Genomic DNA, 23,278 nt, shown 5'->3' on the forward strand with positions numbered 1-23,278 from the left:
TTCAGAATCTCCCCCAAACCACATATAACAAAGAATATCCAACATCTTTACACATTTTTTTTAAAATCCTCTCATATCAGGTTAATCTCCCAACAACTATTAATCTTACCATGGAAAACATCACATTCTTGTTTTTTGTTTTGTTTTGCTTTCTATTGCTTCCACATCCACCACTCGCAACACCTCCAATACACACCACCACCACCATAATGAAAGAGGAACATAATAAAACATCACCATCCCTTTGATTCCTGAAGGCAGTAACTGCCTGGTACCGTCTTCAGGGATCAAAATTCACAAAGAGAAAAAAAAAAGTCACAGAGGAAAATCAACACACACTCAGGTCTTTGATCCTCAAGATAATACAGCCCAGTGACAATTCGCAGGGGCCACGCAATCAGCAGCTCCATTAAAGGGAAAAGTCAGTCTTACTGCTTCCCCAATCCTTGGAATGCAGTTGGTTCATTTATCCAAGCCAGGAACTCCCTTAAAATATGTGGTAGAGGCCAGGATTAATAGATGTAGTAATCCATGTAATTAAATGCTCCCCAATAACCTAGTCTATTGTATCTTCTTAGGGAAGTAAGGCTTAAGGCTAAGAACCACAAAACTTAATAATACCAACCCTTGGCTGTGTTTCTATTTCACAGCCTGTTTTGTTTTGTTTTTACCCAATTCTAACCTAAGATTAAAATATACAGAGGAAAGGGAAAGAAAAATCAGTAAGAGGGAAACAGATACCTTTCGTTGTCTGGCAGGGTGAGCCACTGCAGTATGGTTAATATTCTCCGCTCGTGAGGGATGACCCTGGAGAGTAAAACAAGCAAAGCATGATGGGAGTTTTGTACGGTAATAACCAAAACACGTGGGAGTTTTGTAGGGTATTATCAAGAAAGCATGATGGGAGTTTCGTAGGGTAATAACAAGCAAAGCACGATGGGAGATTGCGTGTCAACAAGCTCCAGCCTGCTGAGCACTTGCTCTTGCACCCAGCCAAGTGCTCTCTAATTACCACCATCTGTTTTCACTTCGTTGTCGTAAAAGAACCTCATTTAAATCAGTGTTAGAACTTCCATTTCCATTTGCAACATATTACATTGCTCAACCACAAAGGAGACTGGAAACTGATTCACAATCAAATGAGGAACCTGCCTTGCTGATCAGAGACTAGGCTGCAGGCAGAAAGGACCCAGGGCTCAGAATCTTTGCCATTTAGTGGGTAAAGCTGTTAGCTGTGGCCACAGAGGGACCAGGATTTACATCCTCAAGCTGCCATTTTTTTTTTAATTGATTTTGGAGAGAGAGAGAGAAACATCAATTTGTGGTTCCACTTATTTATTCATTCATTGGTTGATTCTTATATGTGCACTGACAGGGGATCAAAAGCACAACCTTGGGATATCGGGATGAGCTCTGATCAACTGAGCTACCAGGCCAGGTCCAATCTGCTTCTGGAAGGTGGTGTGACTTTTCTTGACTTCTAAGCCTCTTTGACCTCTTTTGGCCTCAGTTTACTTATCAGTAAAACAAAGATAATAGCAATACACCCTGCACTAGCTGGCTGTAAAGATGAAATGAGACAAGACAGGCAAAGGGCATGTACAGTTTCTAGCCCCTAGTAAGTATTAAAAAGAAGCCTTATTTTTATTAATGATCAGAATTAGTTATCATACTATCTCTAAATATATATATATATATGCCTTTGGAAACATGATTTAATCTGAATCTTTACGTTCCTCCTCTACAAATAAAGGGTTTAGAAAGGCATTCTTGAAATTCTCTTCGGGCTCTATAAAAATCTATCAGGAATGGGCACATATAATTACGAGCCTGACAAAAAGGGTATAATCTTCATCCACAATGACTTTTGTGTTTTAAGTCTCATTCTTCTGTTGAAATGTAATTACCCTAAATCTGGCACTCGCCTAAAGAGCTCTTGGCTAACATGACGGCAATGCATCCTTGGGGGAGTTTCCTTCAGATGCTCACAAGCTGAGTGATGTCTTTATTCATAGGGAAATGTGCTTATTCTTTCCTAACAAGGAGCACAGCATGCTTTTCTGCTCCGCCATCCAACACTGGGCATTAGAGCATGTTTATGATGAATTCAAACTAAAGCTCAAGTTTAACTGTGGTTAGTAAAAATCACTGTGGCCAAGAGTGAGCCATAGTGTAAATTACGGTCTCTGGGTGATAATGATGTGTCAATGCAGACTCATCACTCATAACAAATGTACCACTCTGGTGAAGGATGTTGATAATGGGAAAGACTATGCATGAGTGGGGGCAGAGGGAAATAGGAAATCTCTGTACCAACTGCTCAATTTTGCTGTGAACCTAAAACCTTTCTTAAAAACTATTTAAAAAGTATCCTGGAATGTTGGGTGAGCCATTTAAACATTTACTCCTTGTGGATGTGAGCATGAAAGAGCATGGAGAAAGACAAATTTTCAGAGCCATGGTAGAAGACTGGAGTTGGCAGGATCTCTAAACAAGCAGCCTCCCCCATCCCCACCCCCACCCACTCCAGCCTTCTCTGATAGACTAGGGATTTTCACTTCTCAGGAGTCTCTCTCTGTCTAAACCAGCGGTTCTCAACCTGTGGGTCGCGACCCCTTTGGGGGTCGAACGACTCTTTCACAGGGGTCGTCTAAGACCATCCTGCATATCAGATATTTACATTACGATTTATAACAGTAGCAACATTACAGTTATGAAGTAGCAACAAAAATAATTTTATGGTTGGGTCACAACATGAGGAACTGTATTTAAAGGGCCAGAAGGTTGAGAACCACTGGTCTAAACCATCCTACTCAGAAAATCATGTTTACCATAAAATGAGTCCTCATTCAAGCAAATTCCAATGGAATAAATGTGACCCCGTTTATTATATCTTATAATTGAATTAGAAATAGGCATAGCAAAGTCAGGTTAATCACATAAGATATTTAATTTGTCAGCCTTAGAAATCCCCTGAACAAAAGAATTACATATTTTGAATTCTTTCCTAATTAAAAAAAAAAAGCAAATGCCTTTTCATCTTATCTTACTTCACTACCTACGTACAAGCTGCTTTATATTATATAATCGGCGTTAAGTCATAAAAATGGACTTTGATGAACTCATTTGATGCTAATGGAAAAATACAAACTGTTAGAATTTGTGTCCAGTTCAGAATGCTCTTACGCAGCGGTTCTCAACCTGTGGGTCGAGACCCCTTTGGCGGTCGAACGGCCCTTTCACAGGGGTCACCTAAGACCATCCTGCATATCAGATATTTACATTATGATTCAAAACAGTAGCAACATTACAGTTATGAAGTACCAACAAAAATAATTTTATGGTTGGGTCACAACATGAGGAACTGTATTTAAAGGGCCAGAAGGTTGAGAACCACTGCTGTAAGGCTTTCATTGGACAGGGTGCTTGAACAGTAGGGGGCAGGGAATAAAACATCAACTCAGAGGCCAGAATGTCTGGGTTTGAATCCTGACTCCACATGTGATGGTGATGAGACTGGCAAGTTACCTAACCCTTCTGTGCCTCTATAAAATGATGGTAATAATATTACCAGACTGTTGTAGGGATTAAAAGACATAATATATATAAAGCATTTAGAATAGTGCCTGGCACATAGAAAGAGTCTAGAAAAATGTTAGCTTTTATAATTATGTACTGGATTCACAGATCCTAAGAGATGATATACTCATTCAGAAAATATTTGTTAAAAGCTTATTATGTTCAAGGCATTTGTGGGAATAAAATTAAAGATAAAAGATACTCCTACCAAAAACAAAACAAAACAAAACAAAACAACCCCCCCAAAAAAAAACAAAACAAAACAAAAAACTCCAAAAAACAAAACAAAACAAAAAAACAGGAGTTACCATTCTCTGCTTGGAAAGATAAGCAGGTCATTATGATTTCCTGAGCGGGACTGAGTGTGTGTGTGTGTGTGTGTGTGTGTGTGTGTGTGTGTGTGTTAAGAGTATAAGATGAATAAGATGACAACATTGGAGGCCTGAGTATTCATTCTAAGTATGACCTTGAGCACAACATTTTACCTCTCTACGCCTTAGTATTCCAATCTCAAAAAATGAGGTATTGGACAAAGTGGTGTCTAAATTTCCTAGGAGTTCTAAATTATCTTTATGAAATAACCACAGACCACCACAACATGGCCCTTACCCATTAGTGTTTAAAATACAATTTAGAGTTAACATAAACATATTTGACAAAGGAAGAACGTATATCCACACAGAAATGAAAATAGGGTTCATGCTGTCATTGTGACCATCACTGATTGATACAGAATTTGTCATAAGACCTTGTACATTGGACATGGTCAGAAAAAAAAAAAGGAATGCAAAATGAAGGACAAGATAAGGTATTCAGTGATAAAGGAAAACAAATTACCTTAGGACATACATAGCCATTTTCTGGTCATGTTAAAAGAGATAATGTAAAAAAGGACAATAGCATTTACTGGTTGTTCTCTATGTGCTAACTATCCTACTGAGCACTTAAATAAGTTAACTCATTCTATTTTCACAATACCCTATGATGAAGGCACTACCATTCCCATTCAAAGATGAGGACATGGGTTTAGTGAGAGCTTACATCACTTTTTCAAGGTCAACAATCTATTAAATGGCGGAGCTGTGATTAGAATCAATCTAAACAATAAAAGAAATTACTGGCCTTGGACATGAATTGACATTTTTAAAAAATGTAACAGCATCAGCTGAGGATGATTTTGAAATGAAATACTATCACTTAAAAGGCAAGAATTATCTAGATTGAACCACAGAATCATGTTAAAAAGATGGCCTTCTAAGTCTATGGCTTGAATCTGGTTTTAAATTAAAATTTTTTTCTAAAGGCACTATGTGTAGTGCCTTTACACATATTCCATTAAATAACTGGAAATATGACCATGTTTTTATTAAGTTACAAAAATATATTTTAAATAGAAAGCAAAAAAATGAATCCAAATCATTTTCAAGATATAGATACAAGAAGAATGGCCTGAGAAGCAAAACAAAACCACAGACATCTTTGGAGCACTCAAAAGCCACCTTCTTATAAGTGGTTGGAAATGGGTGGAGAAAATGGCCATTCAGAACCAGAACACTGGGCCTTTTCAATAAAGCTTTACAGCAGTTTGGGGGGGTAAGGGCAGGGACTAAGTATTAATTACATTGTTGGCTCCTCTCCATTTTGCCAGGCAAATATGTTGTCCAACAGAAAAAATCACTTCTATAAGTATCTATGACAGTCAAGGGTCATAGAAAAAGTAATGCGTAGGATTAAGCTAGTAGATCAACATGCCATTTACGTAAAGTGTCTGACGTGCCCATGTGTATTTCACAACTCAGAAAACCTCTTTTTAAAAAAGGGAAAAAAGACTTTTAAAGGAGTCCTCTGTCTTCGCTTCAAATCACCAAACCCAATTACAACTTAACCATTCAAATCTGAAAAAGCTACTTTTATTCCTGAATTTGGAGAATATAGACAGTACCACTCTGGATTAATTTAAACCTGTGATTGCTGTCAGCACACTACTATTATAGAATAGTCAGATTTTTGTTAAGGAATATGGGGCAAACATGGAAACAGCTTTAGGTGGTTTTTTTTAAAAAAAGATGGAAAGAACATCTCAGGAGGAACAAAATCCCCATGAAAGTCAAAACAGATTCCTTTTCTTACCAAGAGCTTAAAAATAATCAACATGTTGGCACTTTTATTAGGTAAGTTTCTTCTACTTTATGAACATTAACTACTAATCTCCCCATCACCTGGGGAGGTGGTCCCATTTTCCTACTTAGGGAAATCCTGGGGTTCATTAGGAAAATGGGGTGAAAATAGAGGCTTTCCCTGCCTCCTGTCTGGAATATCCACTGTCTAGACCACTATATCAGCCTGAGCCCACACTACATTTTTAAAGTTGTGAGTCAAAATAAATATAGAAGGTTAGAATATCTATATATATAAAAGCCTATGTGACCGTTCAACCTTTCAACCAGTAGCTATGATGCACACTGACCACCAGGGGGAAGAAGCTCAATGCACTGGCATGGAAACATGGAACAGACTGATGAATCTCAGAGGGAAGGGGGAAGGGGGGAGGGCGGGAAGAGATTAACCAAAGATCTTATATGCATACTAGAGGCCCAGTGCACGGATTCATGCACCGGTGGGGTCCCTCAGCCTGGCCTGCAGGGACTGAGCCGAAACTGGCAATCCAATATCCCCTGAGGAGTCCCAGATTGTGACAGGGCACAGGCCAGGCTGAGGGACCCCACTGGTGCACAAATCCGTGCACCGGGACTCTAGTATTTATAGAAAATGATAATACAAACCACGGCAATAAACAAAGACAAATACACATTCCCTGGGTGGCAAGTTATCAAAAACCTATGAAAGGGGACAGAGAAATTTAAGGAATGACTAGAAGAGGAAGAGAAAATCTTCCTTACATTCGATTAAGAAAAGATGGGATAAAAGAGAGATAGAAGAGGAAGAGAGGGTGGGAGAAGGAGATGGAAGGGGGGACAGAGAGATGATCTCTGGAAAAAATAACTGGAAGGCTATTTTGAATCAGAAAATATTCGTAAGTTCATGCACTTTTCCATTTAACTGAAATGAAATAAAATTGAATCAATGTTTCACAAACACAGTCATCACTGTAATTTTACAAACATTGACAAAATAAAGGTAACTTACACAGACCAGAAGAATGTCCCAGCTTTCACCCCTTGCTTGGTGGCTGTGATCCATAGCTAATGAGGAAAAATAAGAGCCTTATAACATGTTCTGAGCTTTGGTCAAGGAAGAAAAAATAAAGTTTTAAAGCATATTAGATCAGCTATCTGATACTTTACCCACACCATAAATTTCACATTATTTGCAATGATTTTTTTCACATCTGGAAATCAGAATCATTATTTCCATAAATGTTATTTGATCTGTTCACTGCAACAGCTTTCAAAAGCTCTGCCCTGATTCTAGTGGCATTTTTAAAAACTCTTATTTCATCTCAAAAGTCTGTTCTGTACCTTTCTCGTCTGATCATTGTTCTGAACATCGCACGTATGTGGCAGAATTCTAATCATCAAAGGACCCAGGAGTGGACCATATGTTTCCTTTACTATTGAAAGCCTACAGAGGAGAATCCCAATTTGGCACACAGATGTCAGGATCTCGAAACCTAGCTTTGTCTCGTTTTGCTTTAAACTAAGTGAATGAAAAGGAAGAGAAGGGTTATTTTTTTTATTCTGGATTTTCCTTTGTATCTTTTACTTAGCCTGTTAGGAAATGGAATTTTAGGAATAAGTTCCTGGAATAAGTTAGGCGAACCTAGCATTTCATTAAGTTTTTTAAACTATTCTTTCCAGCCCATGCGGTTGTCAGGCAGAAGATAGGGCCGTTAAGAGCCTGAGCTCTGTAGCTAGGTGGCTGGATTTTAAGCCTTGTCCCTGTCATTTACCAGCCTGCAGTCCTCCAGCAAGTTACTTAAGCTCCCTAAGCATCAGTTTCCTTTAAAATATAGGTAATATTCCCTAGCACATAGGCTTATTCTAAGCTGTAAGGACATAATACACTTAAAGGCCTTAAAACAGTGTCTTGGCATTTGGTAAATACTTGATTAATTTTTATCTTAATTATTATGCAATAATGGAAAGAAATATAATACAGTTATTCCAGGAACGTTAAAAACAGTTTAGGATGTGTTCCATTGAAGAGCAGTCTGTGAGAAGAAACCCACTCACTTTAGGAGGCAAACAGAAAGGAGAAGAGTGGCTTGTTTGTTATAAGACCGAAGCAAAAAATGGTCTAGGAATCGCAGCCACTCCCTTTTCTGGTTTCATTGCATCCAGACTTTGAGAGTGTCTTCCCGACTCCAGCGAAAACCTTTGGTTTTTGTGATCAAGGCGGTAATTGGGAGATGTAAGGCATAGAGGAGCTTGGCCATGATTTCAGAAGGCCATGGTTTGAGATGGCTGGCCTGGGAGAGTACTGCAAATTCCCAGCTCCTTAGAGGGTGGGCATGAAAATCCTCAGTCCCCCAAATTGTAGCTGATGCAGTTGGCAAGCAAGGGATTGGGCAGGAGAGCATAGGCACCCTGTCAGATCCTGGATGTCCTCAGCCTGGCAGAGGTGGGGTCCCATGGGGATGGACCTGAGAGATAAGGATCTCAGATCGTTCCAAACAGTGTTCCAGGGTTTGGTCCAGAGTATATTTCCACCTTGTGTACAAACTCTGGCATGCCCAAGTGCCCTGGACTTTCATTCATTCATGTTCCAGCACCTCCATGAGCAAGTAGATGCACTCAAACTATAAGTGCTGAACACCCCACAGGTCCTCAACACCACACCAGATTCTGAAGAGACCAGTTTCTCACTTTAAGTGATCTGTTTGCATACTTACTTTAATTTCAGGGACACAGCTTAGAGTATTCATTTCCAAACAACTTCCTCGAAAATTGAGTGGCTTGCTATTTTCAAGAAAGCTGTACTAGGCAATATTTGGCAGATATGAAATGTAAGATCGATATGGGGTTTTCTAATGGATTTTTTTTTAATGCAATGTTGTCAAATGATGACCCTGCACTTTCAAATGTTGGTATTGTGGAACACATGCTGATGTTGGCATTATCTTGGCAACAGGAAGCCCTATAAATAACTTTCAGCCAGTAGCACTCAAAGGACAAGATCACCAGAAGCAGACTTCGGGGGGGGGGGGGGTGCAAGGAGAGAGCACTTGGAGAGAAGACACAAGAAGGGGTGCTAAATGTATCCCGATGGCAAAACCAAGATCGTTTGTTCTTTGTACTTTTCTGAACTTTCCCAAATTCTTACAGTGACAAGTAACATCTTTGTAATCGGGGAAAAAAGGTAACCAATTGTATAAAGAGCAACGTGCATGATGAAGACAATGTCAAGTTCAAATGTTTATTTCTTCTCAAAAAAACAAAAAAAGAAGAAGCAAAATATTTCTCCCTGCTTTCTGGGAGAATTTTCTAAAAGGAAATTGGCAGCATGGTTAGAAAAATGCAAAAAGAGAACAAATAAGAGCGAATACTTAAAATTTTACAAACACATTTAAAAATCTCAAACAAATGCCAGCAGTAATGAAGCTGACCTGTAAGGTTGGCTAATGGCACCAGACTGAAACAGAGAGAGTGCTTAAGTTACGGCAGATCATAAGCAGCCAGAAAAGTTCCTTTGCAGGTCATATGTATTTTAAGTTAAATCTAGTAATTACAGAGAAAAAAAGGCACTAAATCATCAAAAGAAGAAAAGTGAAGTAGAACCCCTAGGGCCATAAAAGAGAGAAATGAGACAAATTCCTAGTTCCTTGTTAATTCAGAGAAGTGGGATTATGATTTCCCGGAATATAAATGCAATGTAAATTTCCTCAGCAGTTGGTAAAACAACACAGCTTAAAAAAAAAAAATGAGCTGAGAAGACACTGGGTTTAGATACACCTGCCTTTAATCCCAATATTTCTTCCATTTCCCTGCTTTATCAAGAGACAGTTTTCAACATTTGTGTCCTAGATATTAGAGTTTGAAAAAGAGACAAGTGGGAATAATATTGTACCCTCTTGATATGTTATCATTGGGGGGGGGGAAAGCTTTCCCACTGCAACCAGAAGGATTTAAATGTGAAATCGAACACTTTCTCAAATTAAGTAAAGGATGCAGCTGTGGGAGAAGGCAAGGAGTTTTGAAAAAGAAAATAAGCAAAACACATTTTTCAAAAACATGAATCACTGTTGTAGTTTTTCTAAGCAGTTCTTTGGAGAGAAATGACTCCTTTGCATTCAAAGGCACGAACCTGGGATACATTGAATTCTGGGAGACCTGAAGGAAGGGTGAGGGTCCAGTACCAGCAGAAGTAAACCAATCATTGAGATTAGAGTCAGAACAAACTAAGGATGTGAAGTCTGTGGGATGATCCAGGAGAAGAGACTATGGACCAGTGTGGCTCTTTCCAGGTGGTTAGGGTCAAAGAAGGTGAGTGAAGAAGAAGAGGAAGGAAGTACAGGCAAATGGGCGTGCAGAATATATCTATTCAAAATGCAGTAGTGGGACACCTACATGTGTCAGGCTGTGGGTTAGGTCCTGAGAATAATAAAATAAAGAAATCAAGGCCCTAAAGCCGACATGTGAATCATTTCAAAATGATATGGTCAAATTTATGATAGAAATCATAGGAAAACCCAAAGGAGGGTCCCTGAGCTTAGCTGGGGATGGGGGAGCTTAGCTACTTGGGGGCAGATAGTTCAACTGCAATTTGAAAGATAAATTAGAGCCTACAGCAAGGGGTCAGGTGAGCAGAGTCCATCCTAAGCATGTGCAGATATAGTCAAAAGAAAGAAATACAGATTTCTAACAGTATATGGGAAAGAAACAACAGAATAAAGAAAAGATAAAATTTTCCTGAAAAGAAAGCAAAGCCTCCCACTAGCAGGATAATGAAAGAGACAAAAAGAGACATCAAGTCAATCCCTTTAACTGCGAAGTTCACTCTATTCCAATGTCATTCTTCTCATTGCTGTCTCTTTCTTGAACTCACCATCTTTCCTGCATTTTTATATTACAGTAACTGTGGAGGGCGGCCTCAAGACCAGCTCCTTATATCACAATCCTGGCAGAAAACGGCAGTGGGCCTAGCAACTGGAGAAGTGAAAGGCCTTCCTCCAGAAATTAGGGCTTTAAAAGACTGCACATCTGGTGGGTGGTGGGCTTGTTTCTCAGATCCCCACATGTAGCGGGCCCCTTGGATTCTCATTCCTTCCCCACCTTGCTCAGGTCCAGATTTAAACTGAACAGGGAATTGCCCACTGAGATATCTCAGTATGAGAAATTGCAGGATCACAGCAGAGAGATTTTTCAAAGAAACAAACACACTTAAAAAAAATCCATTAAGAGTAATGAATTTGTAATGAGAAAAAAAATAAATCTTAAAACAACAAAAGAAATTCCATTGAAATATGTATGGGAAATGTAGGATCATAGAGTGAGTGACCACTTTTAACAGCGCATTCTAAAGATTGACAAGTTAAAAGCAGACTCAACTTTTGCTGTAGTGGCTATATCAAGATTTTTTAAAAGATGAAATTAAATTTTAGAAATTATTTTGGGGAGCCTAATGGAGCCTAAGTTTGTTTCTATTCAAATTTTCAAATAGACACTGTACAAATGCCTCATCCCATCTATTAGATTTTAAACTATGTTAAGAGTGATTCTTATTCACCATTTAATCTGACCTCTATATTATTTAGCCAAATGACTTTCCTGGTTTCATCACTCCGTAAAAATAATTTGAGCTTAACTTAATTATCTAAGATTTTTATTTTTTATAAATATTTTAATTATATTTTTATAAATATTCTCTCTATACCAATTTTTTTTTACTGGTGATTTTATGAAATGTACAAGCCTCTGTGAGGAGGATATAAATGTTTAAGAAATATTTATTAAGGTGTAACTCTTCTTATACTATTTATAGTATCTTATACTCTTATACTGTAGTTTTTTATAGTTTCTGCCCATGTTTTCCTATAGGCCAAATTTCAATAAAATATGTTTTAAAATTACAGCTACTATGTTCCTTGGAATTCTTGGTGGCGTCTTGTTCAAGAAGATAGAAGCAAAATCAGTTTCACCACAAATCTTGGTCAGCATTAGGAGAGGACTAAACTTGGTCAAATGTGTCAACTTTGAGCGTCATTAAGGAAACAGGCAAACAGAGTCGAGACAGAGGCTTCACTTCACTGGGCCGGTTAACAGCGATCCCTCTGCTCCGTTTCTGCAGAAGTTAATGAATGTGTGGACTCATCTTCTGAGTCATGTCGACCCAGAGGAAACCTAATGTCAATATTTGGTGTAAAGCGATCCAATTTGATAAAATTACTATTTATCTCTATATCCTTTGTGGTTCCAGGCAAGTCTGCTTCCATAACAAAATTAATGCAAAAGTCCAACGAGCAACAGCTAGATGGAGTTCTAATTTCAATCATTTTATTTACGCATACACTGTTCCTCTATCATAAACTGTGTGTGAAATCCACCCCGTAAACAAATTTCACAATGTTCACAACCTAGGTCATCATAGACTTCTGGGAGTCCAGCCTGAATAAAGACAGCAGAATCAGGCCTTCTACTATAACGAAACACTTCTACAGACATACAGGAAGTCTTCCAATGTTTATTTTTTTAATGAAAAGTCCACATTTAGCCTTGTATGCTGACTTATTATGCGATATGAATATTTTTTCACCGTGACCTTTTCTCATAGAGCACTACCATTTTTTTTCTTACTTCATATTCTGTATTTAGCCCACAGATAGCAGCAAACATTTCCAGGTATGAGATCATTCCAGGATGGTAAACACACGGATGTTTGCAGCCCCTGTCCACTCTTCTTGCCATGGTGACCCCACAGAGGTCTGCCAGCCCTCTTTCCTAACCAGTGCCCCAGGGAGACACAGCCCCCAGTCACAGTTGACATGAGAGGGAACCGTTTGCCATTCTTCTCCCACAGGTTTCTGATTGACTATGTGTACCGGGTTGTGTTCCTGTGGGGATTCTCATCCTTCTACCCTCAGTCAATTCTGTCCTTTCAACAACCATTGCCCTGCGTTGCTGCTTTGCTCATGTCTGACCAAAGCAATTGCCTAACCAAGCACATAGTCATAGGAAAAATATTATGTGGAAAGCCATGTACACCCCTTTTTACTTTTGCCCAACCATTTAATCTGAAGTAAATAGGATGATTTCTTTCAAAGTATTAATTTTCTGGTCCATCAGCAAGGTAGGATTCCACATATTATATGGAACTTCCAAGACTTTGAAAAAATGGGTTAAACAAACAAAAAAATAATAATTAAATTACTGTGGGTTTCATCGAGTTCCCTTTTTTCAGCAAGTTTCCCTATTTCTGTTCACATGTCACCTGGGCCAAATGGGGTAGTTATAGTTATTCACTCCTTTTTCTCATTGTACCCCCAAATCTAATAAATCATTAAGACCTGACTATTCCTTCTTCAAAATGTTTCTAAAATTCATCCCTATGTCAGCATTTCCACCACTATTACCCTAATGAAGATACTTATCATCTCATGCTTTTATAATCTTATCTGCACATAAATGTACACACATAAACACATAAATATCTGTATATATACACTAGAGGCCCGATGCACAAAGATTCTTGCAAGAATGGCCCTTCCTTCCCCTGACTGCTGGCACCGCCTTCACTCCGGCCCAGAGCTGCCTTTCTGCCTTCATTCTGGCCCAGAGCAGCCTTCTGCCTTCCTACGCTGCCCAGAGGCCTGGAGCGGCTGGGGCGGTGAGGAATGCCTGAGTCATTGCCATGGTGATGATGCAAGCATCCCACCCTGCCCCTGGCTGCTCAGAGCCTGTGTATGCAAATTAACCCATCATCTGTGTTGGGTTAATTTGCATACTCACTCCTGATTGGCTGGTGGGCATTGCAAAGGTATGGTCAATTTGCATCTTTCTCTTTTATTAGTGTAGATTACAGATGCACATGTATATACATACCTATAGAAATACATCATACATGTATAAATACAGATACACATACATATTATGTACATATACAGGGTGGGGCAAAAGTAGGTTTGTGAGTACATAAATAATTTATTCTTGCATTATTTTTGTATGGAAAATAATATAATAATTAATAAAAATAATACTAGAAGAAACTGTATTTTATTTACTCACAATTGTAAGCCTACTTTTGCCCCATCCTGTATATTATGTACATACATACACCTACAGATATATACATAATAACAAAAGAAAGAAACATTGCTAAGTGTGAGAAAATTATATGAACCTCTTTTGATGGTAACCAATTTGGGGATGAAATGTTTCAATGCACAGACACACCCAAAAATGCAAAACTTACCGGTTGACCTCCCCACCATCGATGATTAAATTTCTCTCGCCCCCGAAGATGGAAAGTGGCATCAAATACAGGATCATACATTGAGTTGCCAACAATTCCATGTGATTCTGGATACAGCCCCTTTGAGTAAAAGGAAATTTATCACTAAAGTAACAATAATCCACCCACATTAGTTCTATTATAAATTTTCTTATCATAAAAGGTTTTATAGAAACAATTTCTAAAAGTATGTGTCTGAGCAAACAAATATTACCTACAGACTGATTTTAAGTCATCTGATAAACTTGACATTATTATAAAGAAATTTAATATTTGGCAACTGTTGCAATTTAATAAGATGGCAACAATTTTTATTATACCAAATTAATCTTTAATTGAAATTTACTTATGTACCTCCAAAAACATTTCTATATCTACATACATTTTTCCTTTTTCTAAGTTCTATTTCTACCCTAAACAAAAACTAATAAGCATAATTAAACTAATTAAGGATGTTTTTAAAGAAGAAATCAAGGTAGAAATGGAAGTATCTGAAAATTAATACATAGCAGCCCTTAAGTCAACATTTTTATTTGAAAATTCAGAGGTTTAATGTATGTGTTCAGAGAAAACTGTACCTAAAAAATGGTTTGTTTTAAAGTTACTTTGACATTGGGTCACCTACAACGTTGTCAAAGGCATTTACTGTGAACAGCTGAGGCAGATAAGATGAAAACAGAAACATTTTCTTTGAACACTAAGGAACATCTTTAAAAAAATCTCCCTTTAAGTCATTTCAGGATGAAATCAGCCCTTTGAATTTATATCATTTGAAAAAATACTTACAGTGGCCAAAGTGTATAAGTTGGGGAACGTTTTTGTCGGGTACACAGGCCTCATGTAGGGAGAGTGTGTGCCACAGGACCCTGGAACAGAAGTTAAGATCAGAACAAAAGAACTGGCAGGAATCACTTCGTGCATAGAAACCCATTCTATTAACCATCAAAGGCACGTGTTAATCTTTACTTTTATATTTCCAATAACAACATACATTTCCAGCCATGTGTCCAGAGATCTCAAAGCCCATAGCTGAACCGTTACTTTGCAGATCATGGATTACAGATGACTTACTTAGTTTTTCAATGTTAGGCATGACCTTGCTGCCTTTTTTCATGTATGAGGCACGGAAACCATCCACAGAGAAGATGATTAATGGAGGGCGAACAAACCTGAAACATAACACATTAAGCTTTAGAAAAATGATTGCCACAGAGTTTCCATCATGCTGAATCATTCTCAATAATTGGGACCAATGATTTCCAAGATGAAACCAAAGATACCGCTGAGCTTCCAGCCACATAGCATTTGTGGCACCTGAAGTCCAGAGTTAAATGGCCAAAATCATAAAATAGCAAGTGAAGAGACTGATATCCCCTAATGTACTTCCTCCATGGCTGCCTCTCACATCGCAAACAAGGTTTTTCACAATGTAAAAAGCTGTTATATTTGCCTAGAATATGCATTCTCTCATTTGCTATCTGGAAAATTTCTATTTGCTCTTTAAAACCCAGCTCAAGGTTTCCTCTTGTATAATATTAGTTGCTTACACTTCTGAATTCCTTTAAGATATCAATTCATACCTCTTTTATCATTTATACTAGAGGCCCAGTGCATGAAAATTCATGCACTGGGGGATGGGGGGGTCCCTTAGCCCGGCCTGCGCCTTCTCACAGTCCAGGAGTCCTCAGGGAATGTGCTACTGATGGCTTAGACCCACTCAGGAGACGGCGACACCCCCATCACCCTGCTGCAGCCACCTCCGACCTCCCTCTGCAGGAGGCAACTGGACAGGCCAATCAGGGGATGGTGCCGGCCCTCCCCGACACACATCGCCCCTTAGCCGCCACTGGTCGCCGCCCCCATCACCATTCCCTCCCTCTGTCCACTGGCAAGCGCCTTAGCTGGCCTGGCACCACCTCCTTGCTGGCCCCGCCCCCTGCCAACTGGTCGTTCTGCCGTTCAGTAGATTTGCATATTACGCTTTTATTATATAGGATATGTTACATTATAGTATAATGATCTGTTAAAGTGTTTAACTTCTTCACTAGTTTCAAAGCACAGTTTGTGTCTTATTCATCTTTTTATTTTCTGGACCCACAGTAGGGCTTCAATAAATATTTATTACATACATACATGAATGAATGAATGGATGGATGGATGGATGGATGGATATAAAATTAATAGCAGTAGCACTCCTGTCACTAGAACTAAGCACTAATAAAAATTTATTTTAGGTTTAATTATAAAATAATTGCAAAAATAATTTAAATTATTGAAGATCTCTAAAACTTAATCATTAAAGGACTAGACTATACATCTAACTAGGGCAGGATCTGATGAAATAGGTCCTTTGTTATATTCTAAATATTTAGTTATTTAATCAGACTTGAGACTACTAAACTATAAGCAAAACTGTTTCTGATAATTTGGCTAATATAGCCTTGAGATTATTTGAAGCCACATAATAAAAAGGCATATTTTATTTTTTAAAAATATATTTTATTGATTTTCCACAGAGAGGAAGGAAGAGAGATAGAGAGTTAGAAACATCGATGAGAGAGAAACATCGATCAGCTGCCTCCTGCACATCCCCCACCGGGGATGTGCCCGCAACCCAGGTTCATGCCCTTGACCGGAATCGAACCTGGGACCCCTCAGTCCACAGGCCGACGCTCTATCCACTGATTTGAAGCCACATAATAAAAAGGCATATTTTAAATGAGTCACATATAAAGCATTTGCAGTGGTTCTCAACCTTCTGGCCCTTTAAATATAGTTCCTCATGTTGTGACCCAACCATAAAATTATTTTTGTTGCTACTTCATAACTGTAATGTTGCTACTGTTATGAATCGTAATGTAAATATCTGATATGCAGGATGGTCTCAGACGACCCCTGTGAAAGTGTCGTTCGACCGCCAAAGGGGTCGCGACCCACAGGTTGAGAACCGCTCATTTAGAGCAATTCTATGTGAGAGTTCATTATTATCATACTATTATCAATTAACAAGGCTTCTACCACTTAGACTGGTTTTTCCTCAAAAATAACTGAACACATTTTAAAGTCAGAAACCATTGCCATCCCATTCTAACGGTCCAAAGACATTCAGGTGGCCCATTACAGTTAAAAAGGAGGCCAGAATCGAGACAATATCTAAATATTTGGATTTAGCTCTAGCTGGTTTTGCTCAGTGGGTAGAGTGTTGGCCTGTGACTGAAGGGTCCTGGGTTCAATTCCAGCCAAGGGCACATGCCCAGGTTTCGGTATCGATCCCCAGTAGGGGGCATGTGGGAGGCAGTCAATCAATGATTCTCTCTCATCATTAATGTTTCTCTCTCACCCTCTCCCTTCCTCTCTGAAATCAATAAAAATATATTAAAAAAAATAAATTTAAAATAAATAAATACTTGGATTTGGTGTCCCAAGCTTTGCTTAAAACAAAAAACACATTCCAACAAATACATTTATAAAAACACATTTGTTGAAAAATTCTTTTCTGACAGGCATTCTAAGGGTCCATGAATTTTCAACAGTTTCCTGAAAAGCATAAGTGCCTTCTGCTGGTCCCACTTGAGTACTGGGGTGTCATTCTGCTTTGGTGGTAGGTCAGGTTTCTACAGCATCTTGTAGATGTACCATCTCAGATGATATTTTTGAGTTCTAGAGTCTTCCCTCCACCCACCCCCCCCCCCAAAAAGGCAAAAGCAGCACTTTAGGGGGAGACAAAACACACTAAAAACACAAGTCTCTGCAGAAATGTTTCTTTCCTCCTTCAGTGACATTTAGATACACTTTGTAAAATCTCCAGCTAAGTCAGAGAATAGAGAATACTAGTCTCTGATATGTCAGAAGTGTTAGAAAAAATATTTCTGTGAATTTCTCTACTTCAAGATGCACATTGTGGCTTTTGACTTATTATTCACAAGTTCGGCTGTATAAGTGGATTTCAGTTTTGCATCCTTTTAAAGCATTTGCCCATCTATATCCTGTGATAGTTCATCAATTAATACATAAAATTTCATACTATTCATAAAATATACTTACCCTGCAGGACATTCTGGTGTCTTTATTTCCTCACAGTCATCATCTACCCAATGTGACTCTCCTATAAGGAAAATGGGTCAATGTACTGGTGAATCAAATTATAGGTGCCATCCAGAGCCTTGAAGAGTACAATTCCAGGACCTGTGTCCTGGTTGGTATTTGTAGCTTATGGGACACCATCCAAAAAGAAACTCAGAAATAAAGCCTGGTGTCTGGTTTGGCTTCCTAAAGCACCCCCATACACAACGGGAAATCTAAGGTTTAATAACCCCGAGTGGTGTTTATGCGAGCCTTCAGAGTCTAAATGGTTTCTAGATAAAAACACCAGTGGCGTCAGTGAATAACATTTCATGTTTGTTTCCCTCCAGAAATAAACTGTTTGGTCATTAGATGGAACATTCTCCCCCCCCCCCCCCCCCCCCCCCCCCCTAAAAATCTCAATCTCAAAGCCAGAGACAGCATGGCACACTTTCTGGGTTGGGAGAAAAAGCTTAGAATATGCAGGGACGATAGCTGGGAGATTGCAATAGATTATTTGCCAATGGATCTGTGTACAGCCCTTGAATTTAGGAATAAAAACCAATGCTTTCTTTCACTTTTATCTCCCACCAAGATCTGAGAGCACAAACTACATCTTCTAAGGACAGAGAAGAGAAAGAACTCAGATTTTTAAAAAATGTGGCCTCCTTTAGAGAAAATAAAAATTAACAAAATAATTTACCTTAAATTGTTGTAAAACAAACAAAAATCACAAGCCTTAAACATAAGTAAAATTTGTGACCAAGACTTTGGAGAAATTGCTCCCATGTAAATAACATTGGAAATCTCCCTGGTCAACAAGAATCTAAGTACTAACAACTGTGTAAGTAAGTACCACGCTTCTTAAAATGTAATAACCCAGTGTACCCTGCATACATGGGCCTCACAAAGGTATTGAAACTAGAATTTTAAACCAGCAAAAGCTGGTTTAATGATTCAATGACCAATGATACCTAGGACTTTTTCTTTATTTTCTCATCTAATAGCCTTTGTGGCTTATTGGTACATTTACTACATAGGGAAATAAAAGGGAAGAGGAGACAAATTTTCAATTAAAGTTATGCTTTATCAACAGTGACAATGATTATTTGGATAGGGGAAATTTTCCTAATTTAATATTAATGTAATACCTTCTTGCCACAACCGAATACTACACATGTTTCATAACTGATTTGCTTTTTCCCTCAAATTTTTTCTTTAACTTTTATGTTTAGTATTTTAAAATTTGCAATTACAGTTGACATACAATATTATATTAGCTTCAGGTGTATAACATAGTGATTAGACATTTATATAATTTCTGAAATGATCACCCCAATAATTCCATTACCCATCTGACACCATACATAGCTACTACAATGTTATTGCCTAGATTCCCTATGCTTAACAGAAACTCTTCTTGAATATTCCATGCCACAGCTAGGAAGGACTTAAGTTAGACACCAAAAAGTGACTTGCAAACTTTACATAAAGATTCTTGGATCTTTCCATTAACTTCTATAAGTGGGTGCCATGGCAACTGAAACTCCTTAAAGACAGAAACTGCGTCTTTTATATTTTTGGTAGTCCACTAACTATTATTTATTATTGGAAGAAAACCATCATATTATACCATCAGGCATCCAAAGTCAGTGCACACACATGCATGGCTTTGGGGTAGGACAGGAGCTGTTGATGCCCTGACCTTCTTTATCAACCTTCTTTACCTCGTCCGGCTGCTGCTAGTGCCTGGGCTTACAACTGTCAGGACCCCTGACCTCAGGGTAAGAACTAAAATTTACCTTCCCGACTGCTGTAGAGCAGCCCAAAGTGAAACTTTACCTGGGACCGCATCCTTGCTTGCCTCCCTCTGCCCCCACTTCCCTTACTCTCTCACATGGGTTTTTCTGCAGAATATTCCCTCAATAAATTCCACGTATGGCATTCCTTTCTCAGGCTCTGCTTCTAGGAAACCAACCAAGGCAGGAACTTTAAACATCTCTTCATTACTGTGGTTCTAGCTAAATTCAAAATTTGAGGTTATTTCCTTGTTATTTCAGATCAGTAAGAGGCAGGGAAGCAAAACTAAGAAGGAAGCATGAGAAATGTAAAGGCACATCTCATTTCCTCCTCCAGAGCCCATAGCCAAGGCATTATATCCCCAATAGCCAGGATGTCTTGGAGTATCTCCAGTCTTTATTCCTTTGTTTTTATTTTTTATATATTTATTTTTATTGATTTCAGAGAGAGAAAGGGAAAGGGAGAGATAGAAACATCAGTGATGAGACAGAATCATTGATTGGCTGCATCCTGCACAGTCCCTACTGGGGATGGAGCCCAAAACCTGGGCATGTGCCTTGACTGGGAATCTAACTGTGATCTCCTGGTTCATGGGTTGATGTTCAACCACTGAGCCACACCAGTTTTTATTCTTTTAAAGCTCAAGTCAATCCAAGGAAACACGTACCTTTGCAAACCACTTGGTAGTTGGTACAGCAGTCTCCCCTGGCCAAGCAGTCCTCTGAGCAATGACAAGCATGGTCTTCATTTCTTACTTCTCCGCATCTGTCCTTGGTACACTCCCAGCCGCCAGCTGAAATCGGCACAAGAAAACACTTTCGCTGCTTCACGCAAACCAAATGAAAGAGGCCACAATTGCTCACAAGGGTTGCCAACAAAAAGAGCTAAAAACCCCACATCATTTCATCTGCTTGTGAAATTAGAGTTGGCCTGACGCCCAGATGATATTTGGAGGACTTACACATAGAATGAATGCCTGATTTTCAAATCAGAGTACAAAGCCAAACATGATCGGGCTCCTTAGGGGAAAAAATATGGAACCCTTACTGATTGCGAACTCTCCTAAAAGACCCAATAAAATGTATGGGATCGGAGTTTTGTAATAGGGGTATATACCATTGTAGGCATAGTCACGATAGCCCAGCTCTTGATTTCCAAAGTAGCTTTACTTAACTTTAATCAGCTTGATATAAATGATAGTATAACTAAATGGCCTCTATCTACTTCCAGATGCACTGGAGGTTAAATCCTAAAAAGATTATAAAGGGATATTAAAAACACTCACAGTTCCAATCATTAACCAAAGTGGAGTGCTACCTACACTGAGAGAGGTCAGAGTCCCTATATTCGTGAAGGCCAGGAGGCCGGTTATGGATTTCTGTCGGAGCATACTTGATTGAGAGCTCACGACTCAACTCTCCCCAGAGGATATTTTCAGAAAAGTAATATTTTCATTTTAAAGAGAGTGTTTTATTTTTTGTTTTGGCTTTTTTGTCCATTAGACTGTAAGTTCCAAAGCAGGAAAATACCCTCCCCCCTTTTTCACCATTCTATCTCCAGTGCCTGAGACTGTGCCTAGCGCACGTGTGGTATTCCATGAACATCTATTCCATCCCATTGAAAATTACCATGAAAATAAAATACGACTCTTTAAATTCAGGATTGCCATATTGAGACACTTCATAGTAAATTCATTTCTTCAATAAATACTTCTACTATGTTTTCCGTATTCTAGGTGTGAAGAAGAGGGAAGACCCGACCCTGTCTGCATGGAGCTTACATTCCAATTGGGATAGACAGACCATCAGCGAGAAAACAGGATAATGTCAGCTTGTGCTGAGCGCTGGGAAAGAAACAGCAGGAGGCACTGACAAACAGTGACAGGGTGGGGCCTCTGGTTGAGGAAGAATGGTCAAGAAAGTCTCTTCTGAGCTACAAGACACTTCAAGTCTTCATCTCCTAAAATATATCCTAAGGGGAAGGCAATGATTTTAAAAAGCCATGCTGCTCCTTATTAATAGTCTACTAAGCCACACCATTGTTAAGTGAATAAACAGATAAAGAGATAATAGTTGCCATTCTAGGGAATCATGCCACTACTGTTTCATTTCTATTCTTTTAGAGTTACCTTTGCATCCTGATTCAATTTTCTGATTTCATTTTCCTATCTCCACTGCCTTCTCTTCCCAAGAAGATTAAATGCTTAGAATTCCTTTATCCAGACCTTCTAGTCCCAAGGATCAACCATTTTCCAAGGTGACTTTGATTGATAGAGATCATGGGTTTTTTCCCCCCAATTCAAGGATAATTCTACCCTCCAGCATACTTTTATTCCTCCCCAAATTCCGTAAGGAAATCCATTTGCTTGCAAAACAGCATCACTATTAACAAGTTTGATTTATTGACGAACTACTTACTTCATAGAATAATGAAGTTTTTAAAAATTCAGGGTTCAGAGTGAACTAGAATGCAAGGTATGAGTCAATCAACTGCCTAATTTTCAAAGCAAGCATGGGAATAAACATAAAAGCATTTAACCTTACTGGATGATAAGAAAGTTACCTATCAGATCTGAAAAAAAGACTTTAAAAATGAGGATATCCATTTTAAAAATGAGAACTGCTGAAAAGAGAGTAGTAGCTCTTGTGCCCTTGGAGAGGAATATAAACTTTGAGAGTGTAATTTTTGTAAAATATATTTAATTTTTTTAATGCATATACATTTTTTTGCATATACATTTTTATCACACTCATAGGAATTTATCTTAAGGAAAATAGACAAAAATATAAATATGCATGAATAATGTTCAATGATACATTAATAATAGTAAAAAGGTAGGGAAATATAAGTGCTGATCAATTTCTCAATGAAGTAAGTTATATCTGTTCAATGGACTATTATGCAGGCATTCGGCATATATATACACACTTGTATAAATATAGATACACACAAAATAGTCAGAATTTACACTGAAACATTGATTGTGCTTATCTCCAGAGAGTGCTTCTATCAGCAAAGTAGAATCGCAAAGACTGTTTTCATTAGCCTTTTGTGATTATTGAATATTTGATTGATATTTGATTCTTCCACATTTGGCATATGTTATCTTTATGCATGGAGAATAAATGACTTTAAACATGTTATTGTAGTCCATATTTATTAAACCTGGGAAGAAAGGCATGAGCTCCGTTCAGAAAAGCTAAGCTGGCGTCAGGAGATCCATTAAACTTTGCAAGGAGCTCTGAGATCAGGAATCCAGATGGCTGCCATGACGTGTCAGGGACAAGATACTCAACATAGAGAGGAAACGTAAAATGTTAGTTAGTTCCTCACTGCCAAGCAAACACCAGCTGCTGGTTTGAAAGAATGTGTTAGAGCCAACGGACTCTGCTGGAACATCTGTTCCATCCATACGTGTAGTTTACAAGGT

General features: G+C 38.5%; 1 protein-coding gene across 8 annotated transcripts in view; it reads right to left on the minus strand.

Annotated features, from left to right (window-relative positions):
- ENPP2 (ectonucleotide pyrophosphatase/phosphodiesterase 2) overlaps positions 1-23,278 on the minus strand; it is a 101,544-nt gene that overhangs the window by 42,127 nt on the left and 36,139 nt on the right. For all 8 annotated transcript variants that reach the window (XM_006085240.3, XM_023750940.1, XM_023750938.1 and 5 more), the window contains exons 4-10: positions 20,516-20,641; positions 18,031-18,091; positions 15,058-15,155; positions 14,773-14,852; positions 13,948-14,067; positions 6,727-6,782; positions 742-807 (exon numbers count right to left, since the gene is read on the minus strand). In XM_006085240.3, the coding sequence (XP_006085302.1) occupies positions 742-807; positions 6,727-6,782; positions 13,948-14,067; positions 14,773-14,852; positions 15,058-15,155; positions 18,031-18,091; positions 20,516-20,641 (607 nt within the window). The remainder of the gene's footprint in view (positions 1-741; positions 808-6,726; positions 6,783-13,947; positions 14,068-14,772; positions 14,853-15,057; positions 15,156-18,030; positions 18,092-20,515; positions 20,642-23,278) is intronic.

The sequence above is a fragment of the Myotis lucifugus genome, unplaced genomic scaffold (assembly GCF_000147115.1).
Source record: "Myotis lucifugus unplaced genomic scaffold, Myoluc2.0 scaffold_17, whole genome shotgun sequence".
NCBI lineage: Eukaryota > Metazoa > Chordata > Mammalia > Chiroptera > Vespertilionidae > Myotis > Myotis lucifugus.